Source organism: Sceloporus undulatus, chromosome 1 (assembly GCF_019175285.1).
Source record: "Sceloporus undulatus isolate JIND9_A2432 ecotype Alabama chromosome 1, SceUnd_v1.1, whole genome shotgun sequence".
Classification (NCBI taxonomy): Eukaryota; Metazoa; Chordata; class Lepidosauria; order Squamata; family Phrynosomatidae; genus Sceloporus; species Sceloporus undulatus.
In genome coordinates, this window is record NC_056522.1 from 209,934,873 (window position 1) to 209,953,605 (window position 18,733).

The following is an 18,733-nucleotide window of genomic DNA, read 5'->3' on the forward strand; positions in this document are numbered from 1 at the left end:
AAAATTGTTCCCATTTGAATTCGCGTTCAATCCTACTTTGATCAATTTCTGCAGCGAAAACCCGAATCAGTGGTGGATAACCTGGGTTATCCTGACTGAACTTTTCCCGTGGTTCTTTTTGCAGCTGCTGTGTCAGATCTGGGGCAAACTAATGTGAACAACAGGGTGTCTGAATTGATATTTTAGGAGGGGAGGAGCAATGTTCAAGGGGCTGTCCCGGGGGTATCACCCGCTTTGTTCTCTTTCCTGCATTCACGGCGCCATTTCCCCCCGTTCGCATAGCCTTTTCCTGGTGGTGCAGAAAGCAGGGCAAGGGGATCGCGTGTGTAGACAAATTACTTTTAAAAAAAAAAAAGCTTTCGACCGCCTAGGCACCCTGTCGGGTGTCCGAACATTGCAAATTGCTCCATTGGCCTCCAAACGCATGACGGCTCTCTGCCAAGCCCCCACGCTCCACATAGATTGACGTGTGAGGAGACCCACTGCACACCCTTTTTATAACTATTATTTCTTCTTTTTCCTTTTTCTGTTTTTGCTGAGTGCCTAAGCGCCTCACGGCTCAGAGCTCCAGTGTCTGGGCGGTAAGCACAATGGCGCCTATCTGCCCAAGTGCGCAGGTGCTTCTGCGATCCATTGACCACAACCTCCCCACCCAGAAAAAAATAGGTTTGAAGGACGCAAATGGGAGAGAGGAACAAAAATAACTCACATCAAAATGCAAAGAAGCAACGTCTAATCACCTGATTGATAGCTTAAAAAAGGAAAAACCAGTTCCAGGCAGGCAATGGGAACGGAGAAGAAAAAAATCAGCATCAAAATACAACAGAGAAATATCATTGGGAACGAGAACATGGGTCAAGAAAAACCGAGTCCATTTGCTCCCTTTTGTAATGGGAACGATGGACGTGATTCGAATACGACTCAAGAACTTGCTCCAAGTGTGACTCACAGTAAGATTCGTCGCTTTATAGCCCAGTGGGAATGGGGCTCAGGGTTTGAATCTTATTTTGGTCATGAAAACCCATTGTAAGATCTTGGTCAAGCAACACACTCTGAGCCCTAGAGGAAGGAAAGGCAAACCTCCTCTGAACAAATCTTGCCAAAAAAATCGCATAGTAGGTTCTCTTTAGGGTCACCATAAGTTGGAAATGACTTGAAGGCACACTACAACAAGAAAAGATAGAAATATGAAAAGCCTCACTTTTCTGAGGAAGATGGTGCACTGTCAGCTACCTGTTCAGCCTGTTATCATGGTGCTTACTGTGGAAGGACGGCATCAAGGACCCTGCCTTCCCTTCTTACCTTTTCTTTATCTTTAAATAGGGTGTGACTACTTTTTAAACAGTGGATACCTTCGAACAGAGGACTGTCCTTTTGGTTTCCCTACTTACCTAGCATTTATCTTACTGACATTAATACAGAGAAATCTAATACAGCAACTATGGCTTATTGTATACAGTATATACTGTACATGATTATATACAGAAAGTTATAGTTGCTGTATTCGATTTCTCTGTATTAATGTCAGTAAGATGACATAAGTCTAAATACATAAGATGACAATACATAAGTCTAAAACCTTTAGTAAAAAAATTGGCCCCAAAACCCTGAGTCGACTTATCCATGGGTCAGTGTATGTATTACACTTTAATTCATGTATTATATATACAAAAGAAACATCCCCTTGTGAAAGGCAAGAATGAAATCTGTCCAGTCCACTAACCCTCCTCTATTCCCTCATCCATCCAGCATTTAATATGAGCACAAACAGTTATGCCTGCTGAATTTTGTACACTCTTTGGCATTTTTATCCTTTGTTTCGTCCTTTAGATCCTTTGTTACATGTCCCTAGGTCTTCACCCTATAGGGGTCATATCTAGATAGATAATTTTGGCCCTAAAACCTGCTTTCAACTGATACATGAGGTTGACGCATAGTTGAGTATATACGGTAATACAGTTAGCCCTCCATTTTCATGGAGGATCCATTCCAGATCCCCCCCCCCATGAAAACAGAAACTCACAGATATTCAAGCCCCATAGGCTTAAATGGGGGTGCGTGTTCATGAGCGGCCGTGGGGGTCCTCCATTTTAACCCCCTCTCTTTGCTCCTCGTGAGTAAACACAGGTTGCGGATCTGAAGTCCGTGAAAACAGAAAGCAAGTGTATATACAGATGGTCCTTTTTATACACGGATTTTTTATACACAGATTCAAGCATCCACGGTTTGAAAATATTCAAAAAAGTATAAATTTCAAATATCAAACCTTGATTTTCCATTTTTTTTATAAGGGACACCATTTTGCTACATCATTATATTTAATGGGACTTGAGCATACACAGATTTTGTTATACACCACGGGGGATCCTGGAACAAGCCCCAGCGTATAACAAGGGTCCACTGTATTTAGTTTCCGAAGTGTGCTGGAAGACTAGAACTCAACCACTCCATTTTGCTGTGTGAAGCAGGATACCAAATAACTCCTCCTCTTATATTTCTTTGTGGTATTTTGATATTAAACTGGGGTGGGAAACTGAGGGAGGCTAGGAGCTGCATTAACCCCATCAGCCCACCACATCTGCTCCATTAAATCCCCCCCCCCTCTGGCATGCCTTCTAGGGACATGGGGGCAAAGTGGCTTGTTTTAAGAGGTCCCTGGGCTGTTTCTAACCCAGAAAAAGCCTTTTAAAACAAAACAGGAAGCGATTGGAAGCTACTTCTGGTTTACTTTCTGTTTTAAAAAGACATCTCCTTAGCGCTGCCATATCCCGCTTTTTGGCGGGACATTCCTGGTTTTTTGACTGTTTGGAATGTCCCAGGCCTGGCAAGGTCAGGGCCTTGCTGGGAGGAGGGCTCGGGGGCGGATTGGGCCTTGGGGCGGAGACTAGTTGGCCAGGTGGGCCCCAAAGGAGAAAGGAGGAGGAGGAGGAAGCCTCGCTGTGGCGAGGCTTCCCTCCTCTCTTCGGCTCTGCCAGCTGCCTGGGATGAAGCCGAGGAGGAGAAGGAAGCCTCTCCATGGCGAAGCTTCTCTCTTCTCTTCGGCTTCACTGGCCGCCCGCCGGGACGAAGCCGAGGAGGAGATGGAAGCCTCGCCACAGCAAGGCTTCCCTCCCCTCTTGGGCTCTGCCAGCCGCCCGGGACGAAGCTTAGGAAGAGAAGGAAGCCCTCTTTGGCAGGCTCAGCCGGCTACCCGGAACGAAGCCGAGGAGGAGAAGGAAGCCTTGCCGTGGTGAGGCTTCCCTCCCCTCTTCGGCAGGCTCGGTTGGCTGCCCAGGAGGAAGCCGAGGAGGAGAAAGAAGCCTTGCCGTGGCGAGGCTTCCCTCCCCTCTTAGGCTCCGCTGGTCACCTGGGACGAAGCCTAGGAGGAGAAGGAAGCCTCGCAGCAGCGAGGCTTCCTTCCCCTCTTCAGCACCTGCCCCGGGACGAAGCCAAGGTGGTGGGGGGGAAGGAAGCCTTCCTTCCCCTTTTTGGCTCTGCCACCTGCGACGGAGAAGGCTTTGCCACCTAGCTGGGCCCTGAGAAGAGAGGCCACGGGTGGCGGCAAAACCTCTGAGGCAGAGGACGCTCCTCCGCCTCTGAGATGGCCTTGCCGCCGTAGGAAACCTATCCTGGGGTTTGCTTGGCATTGGCAAGATTTGTTCAGAGGAGGTTTCTGCTTTCTGCTGAGGAGGCAGAGAGAGTGTGACTTGTTTGACGTCACCTAATAGGCAGGGCAGCGAACCCTGGTCTCCAGAGTCCTAGTCCACCACACAAAGCTACATCCCAAACTTCTATCCAGGAAGAATGTCAAAATGTCCTAAATTTTGGGCATGAGTCAGTAGCATGAATTTATACTGGTTTTAATGTTTTTGTACTCCATTTTCCTTAAATGTCCTACAATTTGTCCTACATTTTGTTCTACATCATGTCTTACATTTTGTCCCAGTTTTGTGGAAGGTAATTATGGCAACCCTACAACTCCTGGGCCTAAGGTGGCTTACTTAGGCCTTATCCATGCTGCAGCAATCATCCAAGATGATATTACTTTAACAGCCATGGCTCAATGCTATGGAATTCTGGGAACTGTAGTTTGCTATGCCACCAGAGCTCTGACCGAGAAGGCTAAGTTTCAGGAAATTAAAATTCTCATAATTCCATAGCATTGAGCTGTGGCAATTAAAGTGGTGTCAACCTGGATTACCTGTGCAAATGCCATCTTGCAGGAAGAAAAATGTGTGTGCGTGCGTGTGTTTGTGTGTGGAATTTCTCCACATTTTCTAGAGGGCATTTGGCAGCAATTAGGGCAAATTAAAAGAAAAGAAAAGAAAGAAACAGTAAAGAACAAAAAACTGATCTTCAGAAAATGACTCTGGGGGATGCATATTGCCCACGGGCCATACCTTATTTCTCAGCCATATAACTTTGCCACTATGGTAAAGTACACCATTAGAGTGAAGTCAAAATAAAGAATTTAGCTCTGCTCTGAGAATGAAAGGCCACCATTTTTATATACTTGGGGCTTGGGCCAACATCTGTACAAACCCACAGTTGTTGCCTGGATTCTTGCTATTTGCAGTGTCTTTAGCAGAGATAATCTGGGACCATACATCAAGCAAATGCAGGGTGATGAGAAGTCACCCTTTTCCAGGACATGTCTTACATTTCAGCCTTCTGTCCAAGAGGAAATCCAAAATACCCTCCCTTTTGAGCACACGACTAAGGAGCATGGATTTATATTTATACAGTATTAGTGTTTCTAGCTTTTATTTTGTAATGCCATACATTTTTCTTGACTGCCCTACATTTTATGGTGCCTTGTCCTCTTTGTAGTTAGGACACCTGAGCAAGTAGCCATTCTGTTTCCACACCCCCTTTCCCTGACAAATATCAAACCCCAGAAGGAACTACTGTTGCTCTTTACTGGAGTGGAGGGATAAGGAATTCATGCTAAGGAGATCTGTCACACTGCCAAAATAAAACAGTTTGACACCACTTTAACTTTCATGACCCCATCCTGCAGAATTCTGGGATTTGAAGTTTTATGAGGCATTCACCATGGTGCCTCACAAAACTACATATCCCTGGATTCCATAAGATGGAACCATGATAGTTAGACAGGTGTCAAACTGCTTTATTTCTACTGTGTGGATACACCCAAGGAAGCAGCTGGTCTCATGGTCCTGGGGATCTCATGCTCACAGATTGAGTGTGTCCTCCAGTTTTTACTGGAGCAGCTACTTCATCATCATGTGCATTGCCTCCCCACTCCCTCCCCTCATCACCATTGAGAAGCAGGAGGAGCAAAAGCTGCAGCAATGCCTTACGGGGTTAGATAGCTGCTGGGGCAATTTTTGAATAGGACACAAAAGGCTAAAGAATAGCCAGCAGCTCCCCATGTTAAAAAAGAAAAAGACACGAGAGAAACATGTGCATTAAGCCATACTTTATGCACACACATATATATCCCTAACAGGATGCTGCCCAGGGTGGCCAGAAAATGGAATGCTGATTTAGTGAATGCCTTGCTCCTAGAGGCAAGATGTGTATCTTTTCTAAAATTTTAAAGCCACTCTCTGTATACTTTGGAGAAGGCCAGTGCAAGGCTGCTTCTTTATCTAGATCATTTACTGGCTCCATTCTGTGGAATCCGGGGATAGATAGTTTAGTGAGGCACCAGAGTTCTCTGATAGACTAGACTGAATACCCCACCAAACTTCAAATCAGAACCATTTATTAGTTCATTGTTGTAGATCATCTGTGGGGCTAGGCTCAAAGCCAGATATCACCAGTGGCAAATACTATTGCTGAAGTTTTTTACTTGTTACATATGTAATTAATGTTTTGTACATAGTGGTTTTTGTGTTTCCTGTGACATACTGTTTTACAGTCTCTGGGTTATATCAGGTTGAAGGTTTGGCTGAAGTCTGTGTTGATCAAGCATTTCTGCACTGCTAAGCCACTGTCTACGTGCCACTGTCTGCTTTGCGGCTAACAGCTGTTGTTGTATTGTCAAGACAATCCCATTAGCCTTTAATGACCACCTGTCCCTGATGATTATCCTGTCACTGGCTCATAAGGTCCTATTGTTGTTGCTCCTTGCTTATATAGAAAATGAATTAGAAATACAATTGGAAATGTTTTCCTCAGTCTTTTCCTCAAATTGAAATTAAACAAAAATGAGAGGTTTTTTTTTAAAATAAACAAATTAGTAATGGAATGTTCCAAATTGATTTCTCCCCCAACTAATGAATTGTGAGAAAAATGCTTATTAAAAGAAGGTATTGGGATAGCCAGCATATCGTAGTGGTTTGAAAATTGGGTTGATTCCTTCCTCAGCCATGGAAACTCACTGGGTGGCTTTGAGCAAGTCGCACTGTTAGCCTCAGATAAACCTGTCATAGGTTTTCCTTAGGGTTGCCGTAAGTCAGAAATGACTTGAAGGCACACAATAACAACAAATTCTGGTCACGTGTCTGTGGATTCTGTAGTGCTGTGATTGTAGATACTCCCAAGTTTGCAGAATTTAAAGAAAAAATGGTGAGGGGGACATGGATCCCCCCTTTTTACATGAATGAGCCTTCCTTGAAGAGGGTTTAATCTGTTGAATGACAAGAGATCTCATATTGAAATAACTTTAGGATCTCTTGCTTAGTCAGTTATATTTTTTGTGGTAATGAAAAAGTTGCTAAGAGCCAGCATATCACAGTGGTTTCAGTGTTGGACTATGGCTCTGGAGACCAGGGTTCAGTTCCCACTCAGCCATGAACCCTTGGAAGAAGGCAGTGCCTTGAAAGAAGACAGTGACAAACCCGCTTTGAACAAATCTTTTCAAGAAAATCCCATGATAGGTTTGCCTTAGGGTTGCTATAAGTCAGAAACAACTAGAAGGCACACAACAATAACAGGAACGAGAAATTTGAAAGCCACCATGGTGTAGCGATCTGAACCTTGGACTAGGACATTGGGAGACCAGGATTTTAATCCCCACTGGGGGACTTGAGGCAAATCATGCTCTCTCAGTTTAAGAGGAATATGGAGAGAAAATCTTTTTCAGGTCTGATAAAAAAAAAACCCTGGGAAAGGGTTGCTGTAAGTTGGAGTCAACTTCGGCATGTGACAAGAAATGAGAAAGTTAGTGCCAAAGTGTACGAATCTTTCATTCACTGTCTTGCTAAGAGAGTTCTGAGAAGGAGGAGGAAAATAATGTCAAGGCAGGCTCTAGTAGGCTCTCCATGGTGCTTAAAATAAAACTACTTGTTTTCTGTGCATTTTAACTGATTTAAAGTATTAGCCTTGGCAGAAATGATCAGTGAAGAGATTGAAATCAGAGGATAAGGAAATAGGTGACTACTGGGAACAATACTCCCCAGTGTGGTGACCTTGGGCTGCAACTCTTACTATTCCCAACTAGTACAGCCAATATATCTGAAAGGCTCCAGGTTCAGCAAGTCTGACGTAGTGTGGGTTCTGTTGTTTCTGTATGCTGCATAGAGAAAATAAAATCAAGGATATGGTCTAGCTCAGAGACAAGCAGACTTGAGGCTTATGGGATCCAGTTTTTATTTTACTAGAAATCTGAGATCCATCAACTAGAGCCAGGTAGAAAACAGTAGCCAAAGTTGGGTGGATACATGCCATAAATTAAAGAACAAGCTAATTCTTTGTCCTGGAGCTTATGAGTTGAAAAACAACCACTTTTAAATGTTCTTTCATAAAAAACAAAAACAAAAAACTCTTGTCTTGATTTTCCCCCCAAGTCTTCTTTTGCTTTAGCCCAGTGAGGAAGGGGACGTTTGCTGCCATTATCCTGCAGGGAGCCAAAAACCCTTGCCAAACTCTGTTGCAAATTACAGATCCCGATTTCTCTTCTGTCGACCTGTGGTCAATGATACATTATATCACTGTGGAAGATCTGTAGGCCGCGTGTACCCATTTGCCACTTCCCATGGGGTGTACCAGCTGTCTTTGGGGGGAAAACCCAGACGGGGCCTAAATAATTGTTGTTTGGGACCTCAACTGCGGTTTGGGGGTCAGTTTTGTACAAATGACATTTAACAGGGTAACTGCACCCCCTAGAGGCTTTTGGAGGCACCAATTGCTGATTTCTGCTGAATATCATGGGGGAGGGGTCTTTGGAAGCCCTCCAAGAACTGCACAAAAGGCCAGTGCAGGTTGCATGTGGCCTGCAGACCACACAGTTCCTATCCTTGTTTTGAAGTAAATTTTATCTCTTCTTGCAGAGTATCCAACATGTGATCAGTTAACCTGTTCCAATGGAGCCTGTTTTAATGCAAGCCAGCACTGTGATGGCAAAGTAGACTGCAGAGATGCATCTGATGAAGCCAACTGTAGTAAGTACTACATTTTCAGGCCCCAGAACAATCAACACACTCAGGATGCATCTACACTACTAATTTGACATTGCTGCCCTGGCTCAGTACTAAAGAATTTTGTGATTTGTAGTGTTGTGAGATATTTAGCTTTCTCTGTCAGAGAGTTCTAGTGGCACAACAAACTACAAATCCCAGGATTCCATAGGATGGAGTCATGACAGTTAAAGCAGTGTTGAACTGCACTCATTCTGCAGTGTGAGAACAGCCAATGTCATAATAAAGTAAAAGGTGGTGGGATTTATTTCTAGGACACATTTATTGCCTCTCATTCTTTTTTAGCTCATGGATGCTCCAGTGCTCAGTTTCAGTGTGGAAATGGAGAATGCATCCCTCGAGCCTTTGTCTGTGATCATGATGATGACTGTGGAGACAGGAGCGATGAAAACTCTTGCAGTATGTTGATTTTCACTTTGGCTTCTTTCATTCATTTGCATCCCAATAGTTAACTATCCTAGAATACTACAATATTTTATTTCATCATTTACACCTGCTTTCTGGATTGCATTCTGAAATAGAAAATATTTCAGTAGACACTGAGTTTGAGTAGTGTTCAAAACACTAGGCTACTCTCCTTGGCTGATCGCTTATTGTACTCAAAGAGGGGAAAGACATAATTGAAAAAGAGGATACATTTTTAGATAAGATGTGCATGTGGTATTTTAGAACTATAGATGCTTATCTGGAAATAATTATATAATTTTAATAAAAAATACAATGTGTGACTAGGACTGACCCAGTGGGCTGCCTGTTTCCTCAAGTCTGCTTTCCGTGTGCTAATTACTGATGGACAACTTCACTCTTGCTCTCCCTTTTTACTACTTTTTACTCCCTTTTAAGCCAGACAGAATTTTTGAAGCAAGGTTTAGTCAGACTCTGAATCTGAAAACATGTCAAACTGAAACTAATTTTTATTCTGCTTCTATAGTGAATGGTTCCATATTCCAGATCTGGTCTTATCTTATCTATTGATGTTCAGTTTACTTCCTTGAATGTCAGACAGAGAAGATGGAAGTAAGCAGTAGTCTTAGTTATTGCTGAGGCTGTTGGACAGAGTTTGCTTCAGTTAGTTTGATTTCCACTTAGCCAAGTTTAAGGCCTGTGAGGTAACCTTAAAAAATGACATATGAACATTTTTGTTGTTGATAATATATATTTGCTGTTCTATTTTTTAGCTTATGCAACTTGTAAAGGGAATTTCTACACTTGCCCAAGTGGTCGTTGCATTCATCAGAGCTGGATTTGTGATGGAGATGATGATTGTGAAGATAATGATGATGAAATAGGATGTGGTAAGTAATGAAGTTACATGGATTTGGTGGGCCATTTGCAGATAAAACTCTATCACTTTTTCTAATGAATCTTATTACAAATGCATTTAGAAGACAACTTGCCATCTTTTTTACTTTTAGAAGTTCTGCTCACACAAGCAATTCTATCAATATGTTTTGTTTTGTTACTAATTTTCAAATACAAATCAAGCATCCATGAGCTAAAAAAGAATGAGAGGCAAGAGGCAAGGTATTAGGGAAAATCAGTACATTAGGTTATGACTTAGCAAGTTTAGGTTATGTGGTACTTAAAATGCAGTATATCAGAATCTCTGTCCAGCATGCAATGGTGGGCCAGTGAGTTATAAATTAGTGTTCTGTGATGATATTGTGGGATACCTTTAATGGATAAGATCTGTTACAAAGCCCGTCTCCTAAAATAATATATGGTGCAATGCATTAAAAAAATAAATGTTAATCATATCAACAACCACCACTACCACTAGCAAGGATTCATTCTTACATAGATATGTATGCAAACAGAGCACAGGCCTCTTAGCATTTGTCTCAATCTCAGTGTGGTGGAGCCATTGGCCTTGTCAAAGAAGGGGAACATTCTGGCCCATATCAGAGATTCCAGATTCATCCTGGTGTAGTTCTGAAATCAAAAAGAGTTTTTCCACAAAGTATGTCAGAATACACATATTATCAGTAACATTGATGAGAAAACTGAGAGGTTCTTCATACATTTGTTTTTTAGGGGATTACATGAAGTATTTTATTATATCTAAAGATCCCATCTATAAATTTCTCTAATTCCTGCTTGCAGGTGTATTTATAATATACAGAGACATATTCCAGGGACTAGTGTCTGGAGATGACAGTTGTTGAGTATAAAGTGCATCTCTTCATAATGTGTGAACTTTTCTTTGGAAATAGTGGGAAAGTTTATTGTGTTCATGTGATACTTTTATCATATATATGTATGTACGGTTGGCCCTCTGTATTTATGAATTATGCGCCCACAGATTCAGCTATGCTTGGCTTGAAAATATATATATTTTTAAAAATCCCAAAAGCAAAACTTGATTTTTCCATTTTTTAGAAGGGATACCATTTTACTACAACATTGTATATAATGGTACCTGAGCATCCATGGATTTTGGTATCCACAGGAGATCCTGGAAACAAACCTCAGTGGGTACCAATAGTCTACTCGTGTGTGTGTGTGTGTGTGTGTGTGTGTGTATGTATGTATGTGTTTGTGAGACTGTCTCGTTTACATCCTGTTTATTTATTGAATGGGAAAGTGAGACATGGAACTGGAACACTTGCTGCTAGAGCTAAAGCTTCCTAATGCTATGCTATGGCTAGAAAGTTAACGGCAAAGGCATGAGCTTAAAAACTTACATTTTGGACTTGACTTCTCAGGATCTCCCAATGGGTATAGGTAGTGACCATCGTGACTGAGTGATTCTGAGAGTTTTAGTCCAAAAAAAAAAAAAAACCTTAACTTTTCCAAGCTGTGCAAAAAAACCGTGGAAAACCAAATTCTTCTTCACACCTAAAATAGGATTTGACAACATTGCACACTGTCTCTTTGTTCTGTTCTATAGAAAGTGGTCATCGAGATTGCTACCCTGGAGAATGGGCCTGCCCTACATCAGGGCAATGCATTCCAATTGGTAAAGTCTGTGATGGAACTCCAGATTGCCCTGCAGGAGAAGATGAAACGAACATAACTGCAGGCAGGCTCTGCAGTGAGTAATAACACAAGAAAGGTGTATAGAACACCAGAATTGCCAACTGTGATGCACTTCTAAGATGATTGCATTGGAAAGGCATTTTAAATTTTGACAGGCATGTTCTATGTGATTGATACCATAGAAGTGGCAAACTATTGTTTAGCTTGCATGCCTTTTGATTGTGACACCTTCCTGATTTTTGCAATGATTTTTCCATGCAAGTTTTTTGTGTATCAATTCTAGGGAATTTAAAGTTTGATAGTAATAAACTCAGTTGACATCTACAGTGTTCCATTGCTTAAGATAAATGCTTATGTGAGTCAGTGAGGGCAGCATTTGGGATCTGTAGCCCCTTTAGATGCTCTTGGACATCCTGTTAGTCCTATCGAACATAGTGAATGATTAGGCATCATGAAAACTAGTTCAGTGATGTCTGGAAAGCCACAGCATACTCATCCCTGATATAGAGAATGAATAATCTTTCCATCTCCTATGCCTTTGTCACATGTCACTCATTATGAACTTGACAATGGCTATTGGTGGATTATAGCTGTTAGTTGACTGTAGTAAGGCTAATGCTCAAAATTATCTGATACACCAGCTGATATCTTTGCATTGTGCTGGAGGCTCCTTGATTACCAGCTTCATCACACTGTCCCTGTGATTGTTTTGGGTTTTATTTGACACAGTATTTTTCGTGACTCAGTCTGTAGATCCAAGTTGTTGGTGCCATGTACTTAACAGTGGAATTCAACTTCGTCTCTCCCTTGCTAGACATATCTCGTTGTGCAGCTTTGAGCTGTCAGTACCGCTGTCATTCTTCCCCATCTGGAGGAACGTGCTATTGTCCTGCAGGATATGTGATTAGCAGCAATGACAGTCGCACCTGTATTGGTAAGTAAACAATATGGAGATACTGGTCATCCATCTCTAAACGCTAAAAAACCCACAACAGTGCTAGAATTTATTTGCTACAGAAAGTTGATGGTATTCCTTCCTTATTACTGACAAATTAATGAGGCCGTTAAAACAGCTCTCTCAAAGCTCTGTAGCACTGGCTATAGAGCAGTGCAAATGAGTGGGAGAAACTATGCAGTACTAATAAACAGTCTTGCAGCTAGAACCAAGCTGAAACCAAGAATTGAGTTTCCCGTCTTATAGCTGGAACTAAGCTCAATCAGAAAGAGACAATGTACCAGGTTACACAGTCCCTGACTTAGTCCTAGATGATCTTACTTGGGGAATCTCCCTAGCCAAACAGACTTAGAAATCAGCCCACCTTCTTTCTACTGTATGCTCTCATTGTACCTCATTGTATTTGTCTGGTATGAAAAGAGAAACTCACAGATATTCACCCTATCCCTAATTCCAATTCAGTATAGTTTCCACATTACCATTAAGTTAAGGTACCTGAATTGCTTCTTTGAAGCTTTGAAGATGCTTCCAGTCTAGAAAAAAAGAAGTAGCTATGCTAAATGGAGTTGGTGTTGCTGTTGTTATTGTTACTATTATTATTACAGTCGGCCTTCCATATCCATGGATTTAGCAACCATGGATTCAGTTTTTCATGGCTTGAAAATATTCCTCACAAAAATCCAATAAGGAAGCCTTGATTTTGCTATTTTATATAATGGACACCATCTTACCGTGCTATTGTATTTTATGGGACTTGAGCATCTAGAGTTTTTTGGTATCCACGGGGGGTCCTGGAAACAAACCCCAGTGGATATCAAGGGCCCACTGTATTATTAACTTTATTTATACCTTGCCTTTTCCCTAAAACTGTTACTCAAGGTGACTATTTTCTTCTTCTATGATGATTTTAACTAGAACTTGAAAATGTTGCCTTTTTGGATGACAAATGGGCATGCTGTTTGGGGAATTCTGGGAGTTGTAGTCAGCATACCTTTCGCCCAAGCTCTGGTTTTAGGTAGGCCTTGCAGGTAATGTGAAAGGTTAAGGGAAAGGGGGCATTGGAACTGCATGCCAAAGTGGATCAAATTGTGCACTAAACAAAGTTGAATTGTGAGTCCTAGATAATTAATGGAAATTAAGCAATTTTCTCCATGGTTTTTTTTACATAATTTATTCTGCCTTTGTTAATAATATACAATAATAAGTGTGCCAGGATCTGATTATTGTAAGAACCTCATTAACACTGTGGACCATCTTCTATATTATCATATCCATATCATTATTGATCTGTTATTTTGTTATTAATAACTGTTAGACAATTGTTGCTGTTTTTATATGTTGACATTTTATGCAATTCCTGAATTGTAATAATATAAAATTGGGGGAGACAAAGACTGAAAAATATATATGGAAGAACAAGGAATTTTGTGCTGGTTTTACCTGTGGAGATACACTAGTCTTTCCATGTTTGTGGGTTAAGCATTCATGGATTTAATTATTTATGGATTAATGTATTTTCCCCTGCCAAGGCATTTGTAGGTCACCAATGTGATTCTGTGGTCAGTTTCTTCTGGAAGCTGACCTTAGAGTCACTAAGAAGGACCTTTAGATGCCTAGAAAACTGTCCTCTTAGGTATGTATGTATGTATGAATATATCTGGTCTATATTTATGGTTTTTCCAGTTTTGCTGTGTGTGTGTGTGTGTTTATGACCCTAAACCTCTTGAATGTTAAGGGCCAACTGTATATAGTAACTTTCCCTCATATGGAAGATTTATTGGTTCCTGGTATATTTATGCATTAATACTAAAAAAAAAAAGTTTGTCACCCTCCGTAGTTTGTCTCTACACCACTTGCCATGTGTGTCCACTGGTCATATATGATAGTCATCATTTGAAGCCTTTGGTGGAAATTAATACAGTATATTCCAGGTTTGCCCATTCATCATGGTTGATCCCAGCTTGTACAGATGCATTTTTACTGGGTTTAGGATGTGTTACTTTTGTGAAGCATTCAGCAGGGAAGGAGAGGAGCCATAACTGCTCTTTCTGTTTTGAGTACTTGGGGTTGAGTTTGACTTTATGAGCTTTTGTTGTGATTTGGGACAGAAAATGTCATCTGGTTCTCCAAATTATGGCAAAGCCAATTATTTTCTACTTTTTTTCTTTTTACTGCAAGACAAAAAGTCTGATATATAATCCTGCCATTGGTTATGTATCTGTGTTCCACTGAATTCAGTAGTCTTTGTTACAAGCATGACTAGATGTAGCACTGCAGTGTTTTGTGCCCATAGTGGAAAGCAGGAGCAACATGGATGTGTAATCTGTTCCCTTACCTTTTGTCTTTCTTCCCAGCACTGCTTGGCTGTACCATTTCAGGCTATAGATTGGAGCTTAAGCTATTGAATTATCTTCTGTACAAAACATTTATTTTAGATTGAAATTCACATAGCAAGGAGAAGGGCTTGAGCATAGCCTTCTTCATGTCATATTGTCTTTTGTGTGCAGATAATGTGTACATGTGTGTGTGTATTCAGTTGTGTTCCTATCTGAAGTGGTGTAAATCCAGCCTCAGTGGGAAACACCTTCATCTGTTGGTTTATTCTGGATGCTGCTTTACTCAAACAGCCATTGAAAATCCATTTACCTGCAAAGTAATCCAATTTCAGTTGTCCTTGCAGTTTTTTGAGGTGGAGGTGTTTGACCTTCTAATACCCAAAGCTGTGTTCAAATTAGTGTCAGTAATCTGATAGTTGCTCTTATAAATGTTATGGGACAAGAGAGGAAGAAGCAACCTAGCTCCAGGATAACACCAGAAATGTCAGAAGACAATCTCTTAGATTGCCTCATTTGCTTTAAAAATAGTAATTCTGGCAGACTGCTCTGTCCTAGTGAAGAAACCCAACAACAATCACACCTGTAATATTTGTTTTTATAAAAAGTTATTATTATTCCTCTGTTTCAAAAGAGGTTCTAAAAAACTGCTTAGGGTTAGAGCCATAATGATCCTTACTATTTTAAGAAAAGTAGTTGTCCCATATAAAAAGACAGACCAAGTTAACTACACTGGTTTAAAATAGAATTGTCATGACCTTACTCTATGAATTAGATGCCATGTACTGGTTTGATTAAGCCTTGGAGTGTATCAGTGTATTTAGATTTCTTCCCCATTATGTCCCGAGGGCTTATGAAAGATTCTTATGAATCTTTCACTCTTACATTTTGACAAGCAGGTTAGTCATTGCCTTCCCTGCCCCCCCCCCCCCCCAAACACTGTTGAATTAAACATCTCATCATCTCTGACTGTTGGCCATGCTGATTTAGGTTTATGAATATTGGAGTCCCAACAACATCTGGAAGGCCACAAGTTCATTACTCATAGACTAATCCCGGGGTGGAAACTGGCATGGTGCAGTGTGCGGATGCTATGCATCCATTATGTCATAATGGCGGTGCCCATGTACACAGGGTGCCGCCATTATGCTGCTGCCAGTACATGCTAGGGTTAGGGTCCGAGTGGTTGCTGCGCGGTCCCATAACCCTAGCATGGTGTGAGCATGGTGTGAGCATGGCACTTTTGTGCCGTCTGTACCACATCTCTGTCATTTATAGCTAGGGCTTTGCATATAAACATATAGTAAATCAATACCTTTCTTGAATCTATGTATTCAGTATTTTTGAAATCTTCTTTGTGTTTCAGACTTTGATGACTGCAAAATGTGGGGTGTTTGTGACCAAGTGTGTGAAGATCGTGTTGGCCACCATCAGTGCCGTTGCATAGAGGGTTATATCCTAGAGCATCACCGTCACTGCCGAGCTAATACCTCATGTAAGCCAGTAGCCTCATATGTTGTTTCCTTCACCTCTACTCATGCTTATTTTGAAAGCTAATATTATCTTTTCAATCTGTCCAGTACTTGAAAGAAAAACCAGTAATATCTTTCTGATAAATGGAAAGCCCATGAGTATAACACAGGCAGGTTTGAAGAGCTGCAGTGCCTCCCTAACTCAATGCGGTCACTGCCAGTCCCATCTATGTATGTCTCACTGTTTCTTGATGAAAGACCAGGCTCTAGGTTTCCCAGATTTCTTTTACTAAACAATGTAATCTGACCCAACCAAACACTGAAAACTATTCATTTTCCATGGGTGAGATTTAAGTGCTTGTTGAATTCTGCTGTTGAAATCAGTAGTACTGAAACTTACTTAATTGAGTTGAATAGAAAGGTCTCTCTGTCAGTCCATCTATCTGTCCATCTATCCATTTTTTGGCTGAGAGCTACCATAGTCTTTAGTGGCTTGCAGTTGGACTAGGACTTTGGGAGGCCGGTCTTTGGAAGTTTGGGAGGCAAATCTCTGCTCAGCCTTGGAAGTCCATTGGGTGACCTTGGACAAGCAACCCTCTTGCTGCCTTTGAAGAAGGCAGTATCAAACCCCTTCTGAACAAATCTTGCCAAGAAACCTCTATGATAAGATCTGCATAAGTTGAACTAAAAAGCACAGAACAACAAGCAGCAAGTCTGTTAGTCGAAACAATAATTGAAAAGCACTGTTTTCAGGTAGAATCAGGATCCTGGAAAGATACTGTAAACTAAATTAGGTTTAATAAAATGATTATAAAAAAAGTGTTTATAAAAGCACCAAACATTTTGAATTCCATTTTCTGTGCATTATGCTTTGAAATCCTAAATATGTAAGAGTAAATTAAATTAATATTTTAAAACATTGAAAACTTGTTGTTGTTTTTGTGCCTTCAAGTTGTTTTTGACTTACAGCAACCCTGAAGTGACTCTATCATGGGTTTTTTTGAGGCTGAGAATGTATGACTTGCCCACGGTCACCCATTGGGATTTTATCAGTTTTTCTAGATGTGTAGGTTTTACCATAGCCCCTTTTAACCATATGCATACATGTTTCCTATGTGGCTCATTGTATTGAATTGGTATCTGTTGTTTTAGGTCTGATTGTCAACACATGTGGAAATTACCTAGAAAATGCAAAACTGATATTTTTCTTGGCATATACAGTGGTACCCCGGGATACGAATGCGCCGCCTTACGAAATTTCCGGGTTACGAAAAAAATCCATTTAAAAAAACTGTTCCGGGTTACGAAGGTTATTTCGGGTTACGAAAAAATTTTTGGTGCTTTTCGGCGCTATTTCACACGAAATCGCGGCTTTTCCCCATTAGCGCCTATGGGTTTTTCGGCTTGCGAAGTATTTCGGGTTACGAAAGCGGCGGCGGAACGAATTAATTTCGTAACCCGGGGTACCACTGTACAGTGCGCCTTCCCCTTACACAGGGATCCATTCCAGAACCCTCCATGTAAGGGGAATTCAGTGTATGCTGAAGCCCCATAGGAAGTAATGGGGCTTGTGCCTATGATTTGTGGTGGTGTGTGCATTCCATGGGTGTGCGCCCCATTAGTTCTTCCGGGGTGCTCACCGGGCTCTTCCGAGGTGGCTTTCAGCGTATGCTGAAAGCCGCATATGGTGCACCTGCATAAAACGTGGGCACACTGTAATAGTCTGAACAATGAGATGAACACTTATCCATGCACTTAGTTAACTGTATGGGCAGGTAGCCAGGTTTCTAGATAATCCTGATCATTTAGGATTTCCTATACCATAAAGAATGAAGTTCTAAATGTTATACAAATAAGGCAGCCTTCTCCAATCTGGTGCATTTCAGATGTTTTAGAATGTAACTCCCAGCATTCCTGACCATTGGTCATTCTGGTTTGGACCAGAATACGTGGAGGGCACCAGGTGGGTGAAGGCCTATTTTAGGGATTTTATTTTAAAGGTTGATGGTAGTCAGTTAATTATTACTGCTAAGTCTCCATTCTGTCCCTTCCACTTTAGAAGTTGTACCCTGATGTCTATTTATTTTTAATTTTTATTTATTTAAGTTATTTATACCCCGCCCTTCAGACCTAAAAGCTCTCAGAGCGGCTTACAATTATTATTATTTTTAATTAGAAGGTTCCCTTCCCTCAGGCTTACAATCTAAAAAGACTTGACACAAAAGTAGAAGGGAATGGTGGTGGGAAGGGGATCAAGTCCAGTGGTTCTTCTCTCCCTCTGAGGCCTGGACCATGGCAGATGGACTGGAGGAAGGGCCCTTCTTCTTGCTCTGGCTAGCCCTGATGTATATTTACTAAAAGATGCAACACTGGTGCCATCTATATTTTCAGCTGGAGTTGCCTCGGTAATTTTTTCCAATGGCCGTGACTTGCTGGTTGGGGACCTTCATGGAAGGAGTTTTCGGACTCTGGTGCAAAGCCAGAATCGTGGAGTAGCTGTTGGCGTGGACTTCCATTTTCAGCTGCGTAGGATATTTTGGACTGATACTGTGCAAGATAAGGTAGATGAAAAAGTCAAGCAAAATGGTATTCTTGGACCCAGAGGGATCCAGAAAAAGGATGTGTTGA

The 18,733-nt window shown here is 41.3% G+C and overlaps 1 protein-coding gene across 8 annotated transcripts in view; it reads left to right on the forward strand.

The window, feature by feature from the left end:
- LRP2 (LDL receptor related protein 2) overlaps positions 1–18,733 on the forward strand; it is a 200,915-nt gene that overhangs the window by 54,046 nt on the left and 128,136 nt on the right. For all 8 annotated transcript variants that reach the window (XM_042450031.1, XM_042450041.1, XM_042450070.1 and 5 more), the window contains exons 5-11: positions 8,220–8,330; positions 8,652–8,765; positions 9,545–9,661; positions 11,257–11,400; positions 12,160–12,279; positions 16,000–16,128; positions 18,497–18,666. In XM_042450031.1, the coding sequence (XP_042305965.1) occupies positions 8,220–8,330; positions 8,652–8,765; positions 9,545–9,661; positions 11,257–11,400; positions 12,160–12,279; positions 16,000–16,128; positions 18,497–18,666 (905 nt within the window). The remainder of the gene's footprint in view (positions 1–8,219; positions 8,331–8,651; positions 8,766–9,544; positions 9,662–11,256; positions 11,401–12,159; positions 12,280–15,999; positions 16,129–18,496; positions 18,667–18,733) is intronic.